The 16,426-nt window shown below is 35.9% G+C and overlaps 2 protein-coding genes across 2 annotated transcripts; both read left to right on the top strand.

Annotated features, from left to right (window-relative positions):
* The first annotated feature begins 36 nt into the window (after nucleotides 1–36).
* On the top strand, nucleotides 37–9,709 carry LOC141637505 (serrate RNA effector molecule-like). Its single transcript, XM_074446978.1, has 12 exons — nucleotides 37–566; nucleotides 3,856–3,974; nucleotides 5,438–5,495; nucleotides 5,771–5,845; nucleotides 5,934–6,008; nucleotides 6,093–6,140; nucleotides 6,261–6,329; nucleotides 6,443–7,228; nucleotides 7,308–7,356; nucleotides 7,612–7,886; nucleotides 8,720–8,881; nucleotides 9,331–9,709. Exons 1-12 carry the CDS (start codon nucleotides 163–165, stop codon nucleotides 9,389–9,391), a joined length of 2,181 nt encoding a protein of 726 aa, XP_074303079.1. The 5' UTR covers nucleotides 37–162; the 3' UTR covers nucleotides 9,392–9,709.
* Nucleotides 9,710–11,890: 2,181 nt separating this feature from the next.
* On the top strand, nucleotides 11,891–15,285 carry LOC141637504 (non-specific lipid transfer protein GPI-anchored 12-like). Its single transcript, XM_074446977.1, has 3 exons — nucleotides 11,891–12,488; nucleotides 14,544–14,627; nucleotides 14,957–15,285. Exons 1-3 carry the CDS (start codon nucleotides 12,089–12,091, stop codon nucleotides 15,088–15,090), a joined length of 618 nt encoding a protein of 205 aa, XP_074303078.1. The 5' UTR covers nucleotides 11,891–12,088; the 3' UTR covers nucleotides 15,091–15,285.
* Nucleotides 15,286–16,426: the final 1,141 nt, after the last annotated feature.

Below are 16,426 nucleotides of genomic sequence, written 5' to 3'. Positions count from 1 at the left end.
ACCCCTCTAAAAACCCGTACGCGTTAAAGCAGTAAATCAATTTCGAACCGGATCACTTAATTTCCCTTTTCCCTCATCCAACCCAAACCCAATCCCCTTCCCTTCTTCACTCTCATCCCAGAATTTCTAGGGTTTCCAATTTTCCCCCCCAAAAAAACCGCCATGGCCGAAGTTCTCAACCTCCCTGTCGAAACCTCCGATCGACGCCGCAGCAGCGACCGGAAAGACACATCTTCCAAACCTTCCGACGACGTTACCGCCGACTCTCCGCCGCCTCCACCTCCACCTCGCCGTCGTGACCGTGATTCGCGCGAACGAAGAGATGATCGTGATTTCGATCGACCGCCTCGGTATATGGATAGGAATAATCGAGATTATAAGCGAAGACATAGTCCTAGTCCTCCTCCTTATCATCGTGATCGACGGCCGTATAATGATAACGGACATAATTCTCCGCCTCCGCATCCTCGTCGTGGTTCTCCGCCGTATCCGCCGTTTAAGCGAAGAAGAGATGATTTTGATGGACGTCGTGGGAATCGTGGTGGTTATGGTGGCGGTAATCGAAGGTTGTTTGATTTGTTTCAGTTTTCGGCTTTCAGTATCGTTACGTTGTTTGGTGTTAATGTAGTAAATAGTGTTCAATGTTTGTTATTTGATTGATTGCAATAATCTGATAAATTGAATTTTATATGAATGATTTTGATGCTAGATGTAGTGAGCATTCCACTAGGTGGCTATGGTAGCTGTGTTTGATTTATTAGGTTTACGGTTTCGTAACCTTATTTGATGTTGATGTAGTTTATTGGACTGTTATGTGGAATGTTTAGTGTTGAATGCAAGTGTAAATAAGTAGTTTATGTTATTTGAATTGAATGATAGATGTTAGTGTGATAGTTTTGATGAATTTGATGCTAGGTAACTAGGCTTGGTTCTCTTGGTGGTTTAGGTGTTGGTATTCGAAGGCCGTGGTTTAATTTGTGTGATTTGTTTCGGTTTTCGTTACGGTGTTTGATGTTGATCCAGTTACAAATGTTCAGCCAAGTAAGTTAGTAAGGAAGATCCCCTCAATGTATATGTTATGTGAATGATGATGTGATAATCTGATGAATATTTTGATACCAGTCGATGTAGTTAGCTGTCCAGTTGATGGCTGTAGTAGCAGTATTTTTAATTTGTCTGATTTGGTATGGTTTATGGTTTCGTAATGTAATTTGATCTTGATTTAGTTTATCGAACTGGTTTGTGGAATATTGTGGTGGATGCAATTGCAAATGCCTTGTGTTTATGTTATTTGAGTGATAGAGGATAATTTATAGTTTTGATGTATTTGGTGGTAGGCATGGTCCTTGTGGTGGTTATGGTGGTGGTAATTGAAAGTTTGGGGTTTGATTTTCGGTTTCTGGTTTCCGGCTTCGTTAGGTTGTTTGATGATGTTGATTGGTCTAGTGGTGTGGTTCGTGGAATGTATAGTGGTGAATGCAGTTACATATTATCAGTGTCTTGAGTTATTTTAGTGATAGATGATAGTGTGATAGTTTTGATGAATTTAATGGTAGGCGTGGTTCTCGTGGTGGTTATGGTGGTGGTAAGTGGTAACTGAAGATCGTGGTTTAATTTGTTTCTTTTCTGGTTTCCGGTTTCGTTAGGTCGTCTGATGTTGATTTGGTCTAGTGGTGTGGTTCGTGGAATATATAGTGGTGAATGCAGTAGCAAATGAATAATATTTAAGTTATTTGAGTGATAGATGATAATGTGATAGTTTTAATGGATTTGATGGTAGGCATGCTCCTTGTGGCGGTTATGGTGGTGGTAATCAAAGGTTGTGGTTTAATTTTGTTTGATTTCTGTTGGTTTTCAGTTTTGTAGTGCTAGTTGATGCTTAATTAGTTTATTGGACTGGTTTGTGGTAATGTGGAATGTTTAGTGGTGTATGCAATTGCAAAGTTTCTGGGTGTTTATGTTATTTGAGTGAGAGAGGATAATGTAATGATTTTGATGAATCAGATTGCTGGCGTTGTCCTTGTAATGGTTATGGACTTGTCAGTTGATCATCGAAGGTTGTGGTTTAGTTTGTTTGATTTGGTTTCGTAAGGTTATTTAATGTTGATCTATCTTATTGGACTGGTTTGCTGAATGTTTATGGTGAATGCGGTAAGTGCTCAGTGTTTATTGCTATTTGAGTGAAAGAGGATAAAGTGATGATTTTGATGGTAGGCATGGTCCTTGTGGCAGATTTGGTTTAACTTTGTTTGATTTGTTTTGGTTTTCGGTTTCGTAATGTTATTTGATGTTGGTTTGGTTTATGGAGTGTTTAATAGTGAATGTAGTTGCAAATGCTTGTTTTTTTTTTTATTTGCTAGGGGTAGAGGGAGACTAAACAGACATAGCTGAGAGTGGTAGAGCACGATATGAGATTTCTCGGGCTTGATGAGGGGATGGTGATGGAGAGGGCTCAATGGAGGGAAATGATACATGTGGATTTTTAGTATTTAATGTTATTTGAAATATTTAGTGTTTTTATTTAATTTTTAAAAATTTATTTGTTCTTTTCGGATTTATTACACCTTTTTACCAACAACTTTCTTATATATTAATACTTGGTTCACTTTTAAGGTAGTCTGTACCCTTAAGTTTTACTTCGGTTTTCAAAATCGTTTTAATCTTTATTCACGATTTAAATTCTAGGTTTTTATAAAAAAAATCCGGACTTCGATTTTAAAACTTATAAGTTTACCTTGGCTTTTGTATTATGTTTCTCCCCTTTTGCTTTTCACTTTTCCTTTTCTATATTCTCGCATTTTGAGGTGTTGGTTCTCCCATGGACGGTTCTAAAGGATGATTCATGTCAGCCGACCCCAAATCATTTTGGGATTAAGGCTCTGATGTTGTTGTTGTTGTATAGAGGATTTTGTGATGCTTTGATGAACATGACGGGTTCGTGTCCTTGTGGTGGTTATGATGGTTGTAGTCGAAAGTTGTAGTTTAATGTTTCAGTTTTTGATTTGTGAGATTTGATGCTAATGCAATTACAAATATTCTATATTTTATTTGAATTATAGACGATAATGTGCTAATTTGATGAAATTTATACGAATGATATTGATTCTAGATGTAGTTGGCAGTCCACTTGATGACTGTGGTAGCTGTGTTTAATTTGTCTGTTTTGTTTCGGTATTTGATTTCATAATTATATTTCATGCTGATTTTATTTATTGGATTTTTTGACAAAATGATTGTCGTTTTAAATGTTCGGTCGTTAACTTATTTTAATAATAGGCGGTGATAACTTTGGTGAATTTGCTTAGAAAACTTAAAACAGAAACGAACCACACAACTAAACACAGCCTTTGATCTACAGGATGACAGCCATCAAGTGGACTACTATAGTGCTAATTACATCTACCATGAATATCATTCCTGGCAAATTCATCAGATTATAGTGTTATATATATATATATTGTGATGATATTCAGCGTACAAATAATCAGTCTTTATTGTTGTAAATGATAGATGATAGATGATACGTGTTAATTTGTGATGAATTCGCTTGGTTTGATGTGTCTTCTTTTACTTTGCACTTTCTTCTGGAGTAATTGGTGCTTTCGTATTCCAACTGTTGGCCAATTTTTCTACGTGTTTCGTTGCAAGGTTTGGTATCACAGCTATTGATTTGATTCTAGGAAAGCGTATTGTTTATGCCTTATTTTTCATTTCACAGCATGTGTTGCCGTTTATAATTGCATTGGCTACTGCCTTTTCTTGTTTTTTGCTATCTTGGAGCTGGTATGGAATGTTATTTCTATTCGTATTGAAGTTTGTGTTATGTTTATTTACGAGAGTGTTATTACATCATAGGTTTGGATATGATCACCCTGGTGGCTATGACCGTGAAATGGGCGGTGGTAGGCCAGGCTATGGAGATGAGAGGCCTCATGGTAGATTTCGACACGGTGGCTATCCTGATGGTCCATCTGGTAATTTTTTTGTTCATTGTAGTTTGAATTTTGTTTTGCACTAGGGCATTGTGTTTGCCTAAATCGACATGTTTCATTTGCTTTGTTGATGTTCTGTGTTCTTTTGTTTAGGTGAGTTTTAGAAATTAGGATGATTAGTGCTGAATACATGATTACAAAGGTGGCAAATAATTGAAATCTTGTACATATCTCATGAATATACCGAGTAATAATGTTGATGCATTTAGATATTTCTAGGATCATAAATCATAATAGTGTGTTGATTGATGTCGTTTATAATGTAGTTCTTATTATGGGTCATCCAAAAAAAGGTCTTCGTCTTAACACAGTGGTCAGGGCTGCATTGACGGTATATCCAATTCTTCCTTACCCAGCCACAAGTGGGTAACATTGCTGATTTATTTCATATAATATTAGTTGCAGTCTTCTCAAAGCATCTACAGGTGTAATTTGGTGGCTGCGTTGCTTTTGCAGTACTTTTAATGTCGTTTTTAAGGGTGTAAAGGGACTACAACAGGTTGACAACATTTTTTTCATGCATGGAATCTGGTTTCAGATGCATTTTGAAGAACTGTAAATATTGAGTCCTGTCAACGGTAACTTGACATTAAATTTTTTCTCCCGCCCTCTTTTCCACTGCACACATAGTGTAACTGTGAAAGCATAGAAAACTACTTTATGAATAGGGAGGTACGTAGATGCGTCTCTCCTGGTTTGTGGAGATTGTTCTTTTGAGATCCCTCTGTTTGAGTTCTGGGAGTTAAAAGACTTGTGAAAGGTGGTCCGCTGAGCCCGGTTTGGCGCTGGTAAATATATTTCAGCCTGCTTAGTCCACAGTGATGTACATATCATGCGTATCAAGTTATAGGCATGGACATTCTTACCTTTCAAGAACAAAGTGTGAGCCCTAGGATTTAGAGTTTAGATTAGTGAATGTTGCTATGAACAAGGCTGGTATACATTGCAGCTCTATATCATGATTGATTAAAGACTGGAGTCGGTGGACTTAAAACTGCTTTGGAATGGATTATTTATGGTTTTTAGCATGTACCTATGCACGTCGCGTATGCTTATTGAGGATTACAGAAAATGCGATAATTTCATGGTTTGGACAGTTCTTGAAGAATAGTGTTTTAAATGGTTAGATTGAGGGTTTCTTCTCAAACCATTTTTAGCACTATTTTCCAAGATGAGTCCACATTGTATTTGTGTTCGTTGGTGGTGTACACTCAAAGGTACCTTCATTTCAGGTTCTCAAACATGACAAGGGTACATAATTACTAGGCTTATGAACGGATTATAAATCAATTTACTTGCCTCTCCAAAGCACTTGGTTAGGCTTAAGTGTCTTTTGTAAAATATTGTGTTATTTCTAATACTCTTTCACCTTGTTTCTTTAGCTTATGTGCTACGTAGAGATGTTAAATTTTTTCTTTCCATTTGTGGTTTTATGTGCTATGCAGATTGGGATGCTGGACGTGGTGGTTTTGGTGACCCTTCAAATGCAGGGAATATGCAGAGGTTAGCAGTGTACTGTAAAATTGCTTTTATTTATGCAGCTGATGTTAACTTCTATGTTACTCATGTGCGTATTTGTTAAAATTGGCCTTAGCCTCTTTATGAGATTGGACCAGTTGTTCTTGAATGCAATAGTTTCAACTTCACCCATCACTTGGTTGTTTTTCACGTTGCTGCTTTGTTTCGTATATTCTGGTACTTGTTGCATTTTCACAGCACGATTGCACCCCTTTGCATGTCTTATTCAACACTGATTGTATATTTGCTAATTATTTTAGGGAGGGTCTCATGTCTTACAAGCAATTTATTCAAGAACTTGAAGATGATGTATTACCATCTGAAGCGGAGCGCAGGTATAAAGTTTATCTTTCTTGTTTTCTCTTAGGCTCATATAAATTTAGATGCTCACAAAATTAATTTTTTGAGAAACTTGGTATTCAGATATCAGGAGTACAAATCCGAGTACATTTCAACTCAGAAACGTACCTACTTTGAAGCTCACAAAGATGAAGAATGGTACTAAATTTTTTGTTCTTTTGTAGTCAATTGTGTTTCGTGTTGTTTATGTTGTGTTTATTAAATGTTTAGCTTCTGATTCAGGTTGAGGAACAAGTATCACCCAACTAATTTGTTGACGGTCATAGAAAGGTATGCAAATTTGTTTTGGGAGTGTGGTAAATCCTTACCTTGCTGTTTTTTTTTCAAGGAAGAACTATACTCTATCATGATATAGATTGTGTACGTCATTTACAAATTCTATCTATGTAGGAGGAATGAACTCGCTCGCAAAGTCGCAAAGGATTTTTTGCTTGATTTGCATAGTGGTAGCCTGGACCTGTAAGATCTCTAGTCATCTTTAAGTTAATTGTTGCTGTGGTAATTTCACGAATACTCTAAATTAATATTAGGAACAAGTTTTTTATTTTTTATTTTTGTCGATGTCTTTGCAGAGGTCCTGGTGCCAATGCCAATAAATCGGGCCAGACAAGTGAACCAAACTCAGATGATGAAACAGATGGTAAAAGGAGGCGGCATGGGCGATTTCCGGCAAAGAATGCTGATCTGTCAGCTGCCCCTAAGGCTCCAACTATAAGCTCTGAACCAAAACGGATCCAAATTGATATTGAACTAGCTCAAGCCCTTGTAACCAAACTGGACACTGAAAAGGGAATCGAAGATAATATTTTATCTAAAGATGATACTGACAAAATGAACAGGGAGAGATCGCATAGTGGATCCATTGGTCCCGTGATAATAATTCGTGGATTGACTTCTGTCAAGGGCCTTGAAGGCACTGAGCTTCTAGATACCCTTCTGACTTATCTGTGGCGTGTTCACGGTGTGGATTATTATGGTATGATTGAAACGACTGAACCTAAGGGTCTCCGTCATGTGAGAGGTGAGGGGAAGAATTCCGATGTTTCAAGTCAGGCAGTAGAGTGGGAGAAGAAGCTTGATTCACGTTGGCAAGACAGGATGCACAGCCTGGATCCGTTGGAGTCTATGACAGCGAAAGAGAAGATAGACGCAGCAGCTGCTGAAGCTCTGGATCCCTTTGTTAGAAAAATTAGGGATGAAAAATATGGTTGGAAGTATGGTTGTGGGGCCAAGGGTTGCACAAAGCTCTTCCATGCTTCTGAATTTGTTCAGAAGCATCTAAAACTTAAACACCCTGAACTTGTGATGGAGCTCACATCCAAAGTGCGTGAAGATATATATTTTCAGAATTACATGACGTATGTACTGCTTCTGTTGGTTTCTGCTTATCATCTTTTGCAAATTGTGTTCTTGGTCTGATATTTATTTCTCTGGCAGTGACCCAGATGCTCCCGGTGGGCAACCTGTTATGCAGCAATTTGTGCCGGTATGCTTCTTCAGTTTGATGATGTGGTTTTGGTATATGACATGTGACCTTATCTTCTAATTCTATTTAGTGTGTATCCTGGCATGCTAAGCTAGTTTAAGCTCTGTCTAACCCTGAATTTTTGGCTTGCTGTACTGCTTCAAAAGTCTAGTAAACTAGTAGCTTTCAATTTCTATGAAAAATTTCAAGGGTTTTTACGCACAGCTGTTTATTGCTGCTGATTGATTGTAAGCACCTTGCTCTTGCTTCTCACAGAAGGACAAGCAGCAGCAAAGGCGAAGACCTGGTGTCGATAATCGTATGAAGGATGATAGAGGAAACCGTAGAGATCGAGACCGAAATAATGGCGAGCGATTTGAAAGGCCAGAAAATCATCAGCCTGATTTCCCGGCATCCGATAATGATGGTCAGGACAAGGGCAATTCCGATGAACCAATCTTCGATAACTTTCCTGGACAGGGTGTGCCTGTTGCCACATTTACCACTGATATGGGACCGCCTCCTTTATTGATGCCCGTTCCTGGTGCCGGGTAAGCTCTTAGTCAGTTTTTGACCGCTTCTCTTGTGTTTCTGCCTGGCCTGTTTTGCTGCACGAGTGTGGCCTTTTGGAATATCTTCGCTTTGTGCACGGCTAAGTGAAATTTCTGTCAACTAGAGTCATTAGGTGGTTTTTAATGCAGTTACCAACTCAAGCATTTATTAAAAACTTGAATAAATTTTTTGCCTTTCATTGTGTTTTTTTGTTAATGGAACTCACTCTAGTGCAGTATGGGAATTACTGTAATGGTATGTTTGGGAACCTTGAATTGGAATTGAATTCCGTAATTGAGACATTTCAAGTGTTTGGTAACCCCTAGAATTTAGAATTGGAATTGACTCAATTCCTTATCAATTCCAAGCTAGTTAAAATTTGGGGTTCTCAAATACCTACCATATAGTAGTCATTTCAATTCCATCACTTCTTACGTTTTATTTTGTGACGCAAATTTCATCACAATATTTTTATTTATGATATTTTTTCCGATCGCAAATATTTTCCGAGACAAATATAATTTTTCCAAATATAAAACATCCAATGACCTCCTCGACCCATATCCGTTTGCCCAAGTTCAATTCCAATTCCAATTCCAATTCCAATTCCATGGGTTTCCCAAACGCAATTTTGGAATTGGATTTGGAATTAAATTCAAACATTTGAGTTTCTACAATTGAAATCATGAAAATGAAATCTATTCCATATTTCCAAACACTACCTAAATGAATTTTAAGTCCCTTATGTAAGCTAAGGGCTTGTGTTAAGCTCTTTTTGTTATCTTGCTGAATTTAAATGTCTGAGCCTGTGGTCATTATAATTGTGATGCAGCCCCCTGGGACCTTTTGTTCCAGCACCCCCTGATGTTGCAATGCGGATGATGCGTGAGCAAGGTGGCGCTACTCCGTTTGAACAGCCGGGAAGAAATGGGCGTGCTGGTCCCCCAATCATTTTACCACCTTCTTTCCGTCAGGATCCTAGACGCCTGCGAAGGTATTTCTGTCCTTTCTGCATTATATATCTCTTCTCCATGTCCTCACCATGCTCATACTATATTACAATAATTAATTTTATTTGTAGCTGCAATGCAGTCTGAAAACGAAGGTCACTAATCATTCAGATTGCTTCTAAAAAAAATCACTGGACTTATATTTGGTGTATTAGGAAACACGTCATCCTTAGGTTCTGTTACTCTTTTGGCGTTATTTTCCTAGTGCGTAGGTGAGAAGTATGGTCTGAGGATGCGGATGCAGTTTCTCTCCTTTTCTTTTGTTTGATGATGTGCCAGTGTTATTAGTTTTTAGATTGAAAAAAAAAGTCAACCAAAGTTAAAAAAGTCAACCAAAGTTGAAAAAAAAGCGAGTCTTCGGCTCCATTGAATCCCACTTTTGAAACATGGTAATTGAAAGTCCTAAGGATTTTTTTTCGGATTGTGTATGCAGCTACCAAGATTTGGATGCTCCTGAGGACGAAGTCACTGTTATCGATTACAGGAGTTTGTAAACATGATTCTCCTCTGCGGTTTTCTACCAGAGGAGCCCTGTGCTGGCTACTGACTATGTTGTAGTGTTCCCCAGCACTCTGTGACTCTTTAGTGTATTTACAGGCTTTGAGAATCAAGCCATTTTTCGACTCTATTGCACACAGTCGTCTGTCTTGAGATCTGACTTGTGATGTCAAGATTGTTTTTTTAAAATTCTTATATTTCGCCGGGAAATTTCCCATGTATGTGAATGTGATATTAGGTTGATAAATTGGACTTTTGCCATTCATTTGGTATCTTTAGTGTTAATTCGACCTGTATGGTTACGTTTTGACTTCTCTCTTTTGCGTTGATTCATTCGATTTCCAAGGAAGTTGATGCATTTCCCTAATTAATTCGGTAGGTGTTGCATAACGTAACTAAATATCATTTTGTTTACCGTTGTCAACTAGCTTAGTCGGCAATGTCATGAGCGGTAGTACTTATGACCTGGGTTTAAACCGTGTCTCTCTTTACACCAGATAAAAATATCACTTCGTCTTAAAATAACTTTGTTGGTAGTGAAAATTGATTGCTGAAATGTGGAGTGAAGCGACAAACATTACAATGAAGAAGAAACTCGAGTCATCAGTTTGTTATCTTCTGACGTATCACCTATTCCAGCACGAACCACCCTTATAAACTAGATTCTCACATTGAGTTTTAACACTACTGCGATAGTACTAATACCGAGTTCAAACTCGATTGATACGATTACACAGTTGACTTAGCTTGTTCTGAAAAACAACTGCTCGATATACTAAGGCGATTATGGAGACTTTTTCCGTCTTATATGTAAAGAGCAAATGTGTAATTTCTTAGAGTAGGTCTCGTTTCAGATGGGCCATTTTGGTTTGAAACAATAAGATGAGATTTTGTAATCATTTGACAGCGAAATGTGACCATTTTGGAAAATAAGTCAACATAGGCTATAACACTGACTAAGCTATTTTGGTTACATTTGATCATAAAATGGTCACAAATTCCCGTCTTACTGTTTTAGACGGCTGAGACAAGAAATTGGGTTTTCTAAATTGTAGGTTTCTTGTTCAATAAAAGATGTGGTCCAGCATTGCATGTGGGAATTGCATTTAGGAGGCCAGTTTAGTTGTTGGATGGCCATGCATTCATTCATACTAACCTTTATTGCAATGTAGGGATTTTCATTATTTATTTTAGTATAATATTCCCTTTTCATATTTAGGTACAACAATTGATCACTAACTAGCAAAAATAAAAAGTATACTTTCTCAACATGTCATTGTTTTCATATGTGATCACATGTGACTTGCCTCTACTCTTAATGAGAGAATTTGTTCTTTTTTGTCCATTGCATTACCAAAAAAAAAAAAATTGCAAAAAATTAAGTTATACATTTATTTAATAATGCACTTTCTGATTAACATAATTTTATCTTATTTATAGAGCGAGATAAGAGATAACGCTCTACCTGTTCATATCTGCAGTGTCTAAAAAACCGGTTCAAGAGGCTCAGTTTAACTCAATATACTTTTATTTTTCAAAATTATGAAATTCAATTTTGTTCAATCAACTTCGTAAATTCCATATTCGTAGATAAGCAATAATTTGATAAAACAAAAGAGCTTAGACCATGACACATTGACAAATTTGACACCAAACCCAAAAGATTAAAGAAAGAAACACAATTAATTAGATTTATCAAAATAAACCATAATGTGATCAAATAAAATCACAAATTATAGTATAAGACGGTCTCACACCTACTTTGTAAAAAAACTGTTCATTTATTACTAATATAAATGGGTTATTTTAACCAAAGTGGCTTGAGTGTAGTGGAGTGCGGGAGTGCCTCAAAGCGTTGAAATGACAACGAATTGAGAGGTCCCGGGTTCGACTCCCTACACGGAGTCTTTGCGATTCTGTCATCCTAAAGGATGTCTTACATGGCACACGTGGTTTGCAGGGTATTGCATGTGCCCGGGGGGATTCAACCCCTCGTCACCAAAAATAAATAAAAATAAATGGGTTATTTTTCTACACAATGAGACCATTTTACAATATAAGACCGTCTTACGCAATAACTACTGAATAAAATAGCTTAATCCATGACATTAAACATAACTAATTAATCTTAATATCTTAATACCCAAAAAAAATTAATTAGTTTAATTAAATAAAAAAAAGGGTTATGATAAATACAAGCAACTAAAAGAGGAAATAAATAGTTAATATATGCATCAATTACATTGATTTATGTGTAATTACTTTCTAATTTCTAAATTAATACCCTGCTAAGAGAGCTAGCAGACAATAAGCTGCTAAGGGACGAGCATTCCACTATTGTGACATCCAACTAAATATAGAAGGATATTAAATGTTTAAATACAACTCAGTGGATTATATTTATCATTTTCCATAAAAAAATATTAAAGAAAATGAAAAGAGAAGTATGAAATAATCACGGCATATTTCATGGAAGAGGCAAAGAGAAAACAAACAAGGTGAGCTCATTGATAACTCGAACCATAAACTAGTTAGCCGTTAGATTTGCATTTATTAAATCTTAGCTGTGCCCTCTTATCATGAATATCGCTATAATATACAACATTTCCAACCAACATTTACAGATCACATCATTATATCCCATTTTCCTCGAAATCTAACAAAAAAAATATTAAAAGTCTAAAAAATTAAGTATGATGACAAACTTTCGCGAAACTTTAACATGGGCAATTTTAATAATTGCCCTAATATCGATCAGTAGTGTAAAGGTAAAAGGTCAAGCACCAATGCAGTCAACGGTAATGTCCCCGTCCCCGGCTGCAGCACCAGGGCCGGGGACAGGAGTACCAGACTGCATGACATTGGTATATAACATGACAGATTGTTTGTCGTACGTCGAAAAAGGGAGTACGACAAAGAAGCCTGAGAAACCTTGTTGCCCTGAATTAGCAGGAATGTTGGATACAAATCCTTTGTGTTTGTGTCAATTGTTTGGAAATACTTCAGCTTTACCTGTGGAATTGGATATTAATAAAGCTTTAAAATTGCCTCAAGTTTGTGGACTTACTACTCCTCCTATTAGCATGTGTTCATGTAAGTATTGCTATTTCTGTTTAATATCCGTCTTAAATCTAAAAACGGGTCAGATATGCTCACCCTTGCCTAATATGGCAAATATTTTGTTTGTCTCTGATCTGTTTTATGTTTAAGATTGATATGATCGTCTTTAACAAGAATTTGTGTTGAAGTTAAATCAATTTTTTTTTATTGTGTTTAGTTAGTTAGTTAGCTGTGACTTTAATTAGCTTTGGATTTTAGTTGACAATAACTACATTATAATTTAATTGACAATTTGACAATATGATCATGTTCGGTTGGATATAGTAATGCTCGTCCACTTTAATTATTTATTTACCTTTGATTCAATGAATAAAAAAGGTAAATTAATAATTGAGATCTGAGACAGAAAGATACAATATAGTTTAAGATAAAAATTTAGAGTTTGAAACAAAAAAAGTTAGTTATCACTTTACACCAGAAAAAAAACGGGTCAGATATGCTCATGTAAGTATTGCTATTTCTGTTTAATATCTGTCTTAAATCTAAAAACGGGTAAGATATGCTCACACTTGCCTAATATGGCAAATATTTTGTTAGTCTCTGATTTGTTTTAATTTTAATACTGATATGATCGTCTTTAACAAGAATTTATGGTGGTGTTAAATCAATTATTTTTATTGTGGGTAGTTAATTAGTTGTGTCTTTAATTAGCTTTAGATTTTAGTTGAAAATAACTACATTATCATTTAATTGACAATTTGACAATATGATCATGTTCCGTTGGATATAGTAATGCTCGTCCACTTTAATTATTTATTTACCTTTGATTTAATGAATAAAAAAGGTAAATTAATAATTGAGATCTGAGACAGAAAGAGTACAATATAGTTTAAGATAAAAATTTAGAGTTTGAAACAAAAAAAGTTAGTGAAAATGTTAAGGTTACATATTTAGATTGACTCTGAGAGATGACGTGACGATTTTATTTAGATCGATGATTCGTAAAATTACCATTAATCTAATTAGTTGCGGAACTAGGGGTTAGCAAGGAGGTCACATCCTTGATCAAGGAAAATAAAAAGTTTGGTTAACAATTTTGATTTTTGTAATTTACTTTTTTTGTAATTAATTTATAAATTATACTCACCAATATTTTTGTCCACCAACCAAAAATCCTGGTTTCGCTTTAATGTACAAATTAATCCCCTTTATTTTATGGATCTATATTTGATTAAGATTATAGGCCTTAAAATAGTAAAAAATGTTCGGTAGGGTAGTTTGGTTACACTGTTTTACTCTTTGTTTACGTGGTTTTTTTTTTTGGTACATTGTTTACATGAATTATGAATGTATATTGATAAATGGGTGAAGATTAATTTCATTTATTTGGCTAGTAGAATGAAGTTAGAAGAAAATGAAAATGGTTTATTCCGATACTAATTCTCTTCTCTTCGATTTTCTTCCCTCTCGTTGCTAACCAAGCGAAGCAAAGAAAATTACTCGAAAAATTACTTTATAATTAAATGAATAAATGTACGTATATTACTCTGTCATAATCTGAAGAAACTCCAAACACAAATTATAGAATATAAGACGATATTCGAAAATCTAACAATTCTGAAATTTTAACGTCACTGGAAATGTAAATAAGTTGGATTGTCTTGAATTAAATGTCTGAAATTATAGACAACGTACGTTTGTAGTTGTGTGTACACTTTTAATGCACCGTTGTAGGCCGCAATTGACTGTTGTGTAGGATACCATATTAAAATTGTTTTTGTAAACTAGTGAGATCAATAAAATTAACAAAAAAAATTTTTGAACAGCTTTATTTCCTTTTTTCACTAGAAAAGAATATTCGGAAGAAGTATAATTTTAGTCGTAAGAGAATAGAGAATGAGAAACATATCAATCACATTGGATATCGACTTATTTTTATGATACGGAGTACATTTTAAAAAATTATTGTATTTGTGGAGTTTGAATAAGCAGGCGAGTGTATGATTATGAAATATAGTACCAGTCGATAACGACATATATTTAATTTTTTTTACTTGTTAGATTATTGATTAAATATATTTGGCACAGTGGTAGGGATACCAGTTGGAGCACCTATGGCGGCTATGGGAGCACCGGTAGGGGCACCATTATCAACTGAAGGACCTTCATCAGGTAACCCTAATAGTGTATTATCGTGAGTCGAGGTCACGGTCGTGAATATGGTGCCATGAGTCGAGGTCGTGATTCATTGGTTTTTCAATATAATGCCATGAGTCGGATCTCATTTTGATACGTCATAACACAATTAAGTTTCTAAAACTTCATTTATAACTTAGGACTGAAACACGAGATGAGACACAATTTATGTCGTCTATGTCAAATCAACATAAAAATATAAAAGTTGCTTACATCGGACCATTTTGAGGGACCGTGTTTTTGTATGACCTAATGGTCGACTTCTCGACTAATAATAACTCGATCAATTTGTGACTTGATTTCAGGTGGAATGTCCCCAATGGCGTCAATGGCCGGGGAACCTTCACCAGGGAAGAATGGAGCCTCAAATGTATATCATTTCAGTCTCGTCTATCTAGTTGCGGGTTTAGCATTGGCACTGTCATGGTCGAGCCTTTGAAGAAGACGCATCATACATGAATTTTAATTTCTACTGTCACTATTGTTGAGTTACGTCGCTTATTTATTTGTTAATTTGATCAAATTACATTTGTATTATTGTATTCGAGTTAAATATTTTATTGTACTTAATACACTTGACTTTCGAACTTAGTTCGTATGATTTAATGATTTATGTAGTAAGATTTATTTGTCAGTGATTTACATTTACTTTCATTTTTCGATCAACGTTTAAGTAGCATCTATGACATAAAAATTAAAGAACCACAATAATGTTTATTCAGACTTCCAAGGATATCAAATACTTCCTCCGTTTTTTTATATATAGCGTTTTGCAATTTCGAGGCAAACCTTTGACTTTAAGTAACATCTATGGCATGAAGGATCTTAGTTGGTCTCAATTCATCCAATTTTCAGCTTCTACAAAATACTCCAGTGTTTATTGTTTTATTGTGCGAGATTAACTTTTGCCTGCTCTATCTCGAGTTTTTAAAAAAGCATCTCGCGAGGTTTTTATCCTTTAACGATGGTTGTTTAGGTTATTACGGGGTACAATTGAAAATATTGTATTAATTTTAATATTTCCCCATAAAAGCAAGTGGGGTACGCAAGGTATTATAGTCATTTAGAAAAGTTGTAAGTGAAACGTTAAGAATCAAATGGAATAACCCAAAATAAAATGCGTAAAGAATTCAGTGAAACCTTGAATGTATAAGGTTAATAATTTGACAAGGCTCAATTACCCTCATAAATACAACTTTTATTAAATTACTCCTTTTTTCTTCCACTATGATCGACCTTCGTACCTATATAATCTTTTGTTGTCAAAGTTTCATAAATTCAATGAGGTTAAAATTGACAGTAGATGGAGTAACTCCTTGATTTATTCGGTTGACAACTATAAACTAATTTTTCAATGTGGAATAATACATGTGACATATCGATTTGAGTTAAAATTATCCGTCCAAAAAAAATCAAAGTCGTGTGGAGATGGAGATGTACCGATCGCAAGGAAGAAGATTACAATCCAAGTAGGGTGTACACTGGGCTGGGGGCAGCCTGGCTGTCACTTTGTGGCCTAGGCCCGGCACTAAAAAGAGGTCGTGCTGAGCTGTGCCGCGCTGGGCTCCCATAATGTCTAGCCCGGACCCGACCCATATAGTGTTTTTTTAGTGTTTTTGTGGGCCAAGTCGAGCTGGGCCGAAAATTTGGAGAACTGGCCCAACTCGGGTAGATAGGCGAGTTGGGCTAGAAAAAACCGACCCACTAATATGGGCTGGGCCGAGCTGGCCCACACCGCTGAACAACTCTAAATCCAAGTATGTCCAAGATTTAGT

Source organism: Silene latifolia, unplaced genomic scaffold (genome assembly GCF_048544455.1).
Source record: "Silene latifolia isolate original U9 population unplaced genomic scaffold, ASM4854445v1 scaffold_119, whole genome shotgun sequence".
Classification (NCBI taxonomy): Eukaryota; Viridiplantae; Streptophyta; class Magnoliopsida; order Caryophyllales; family Caryophyllaceae; genus Silene; species Silene latifolia.
Note: the sequence above shows the minus strand (reverse complement) of the source record. Positions and strands in the feature narration are given on the sequence as shown.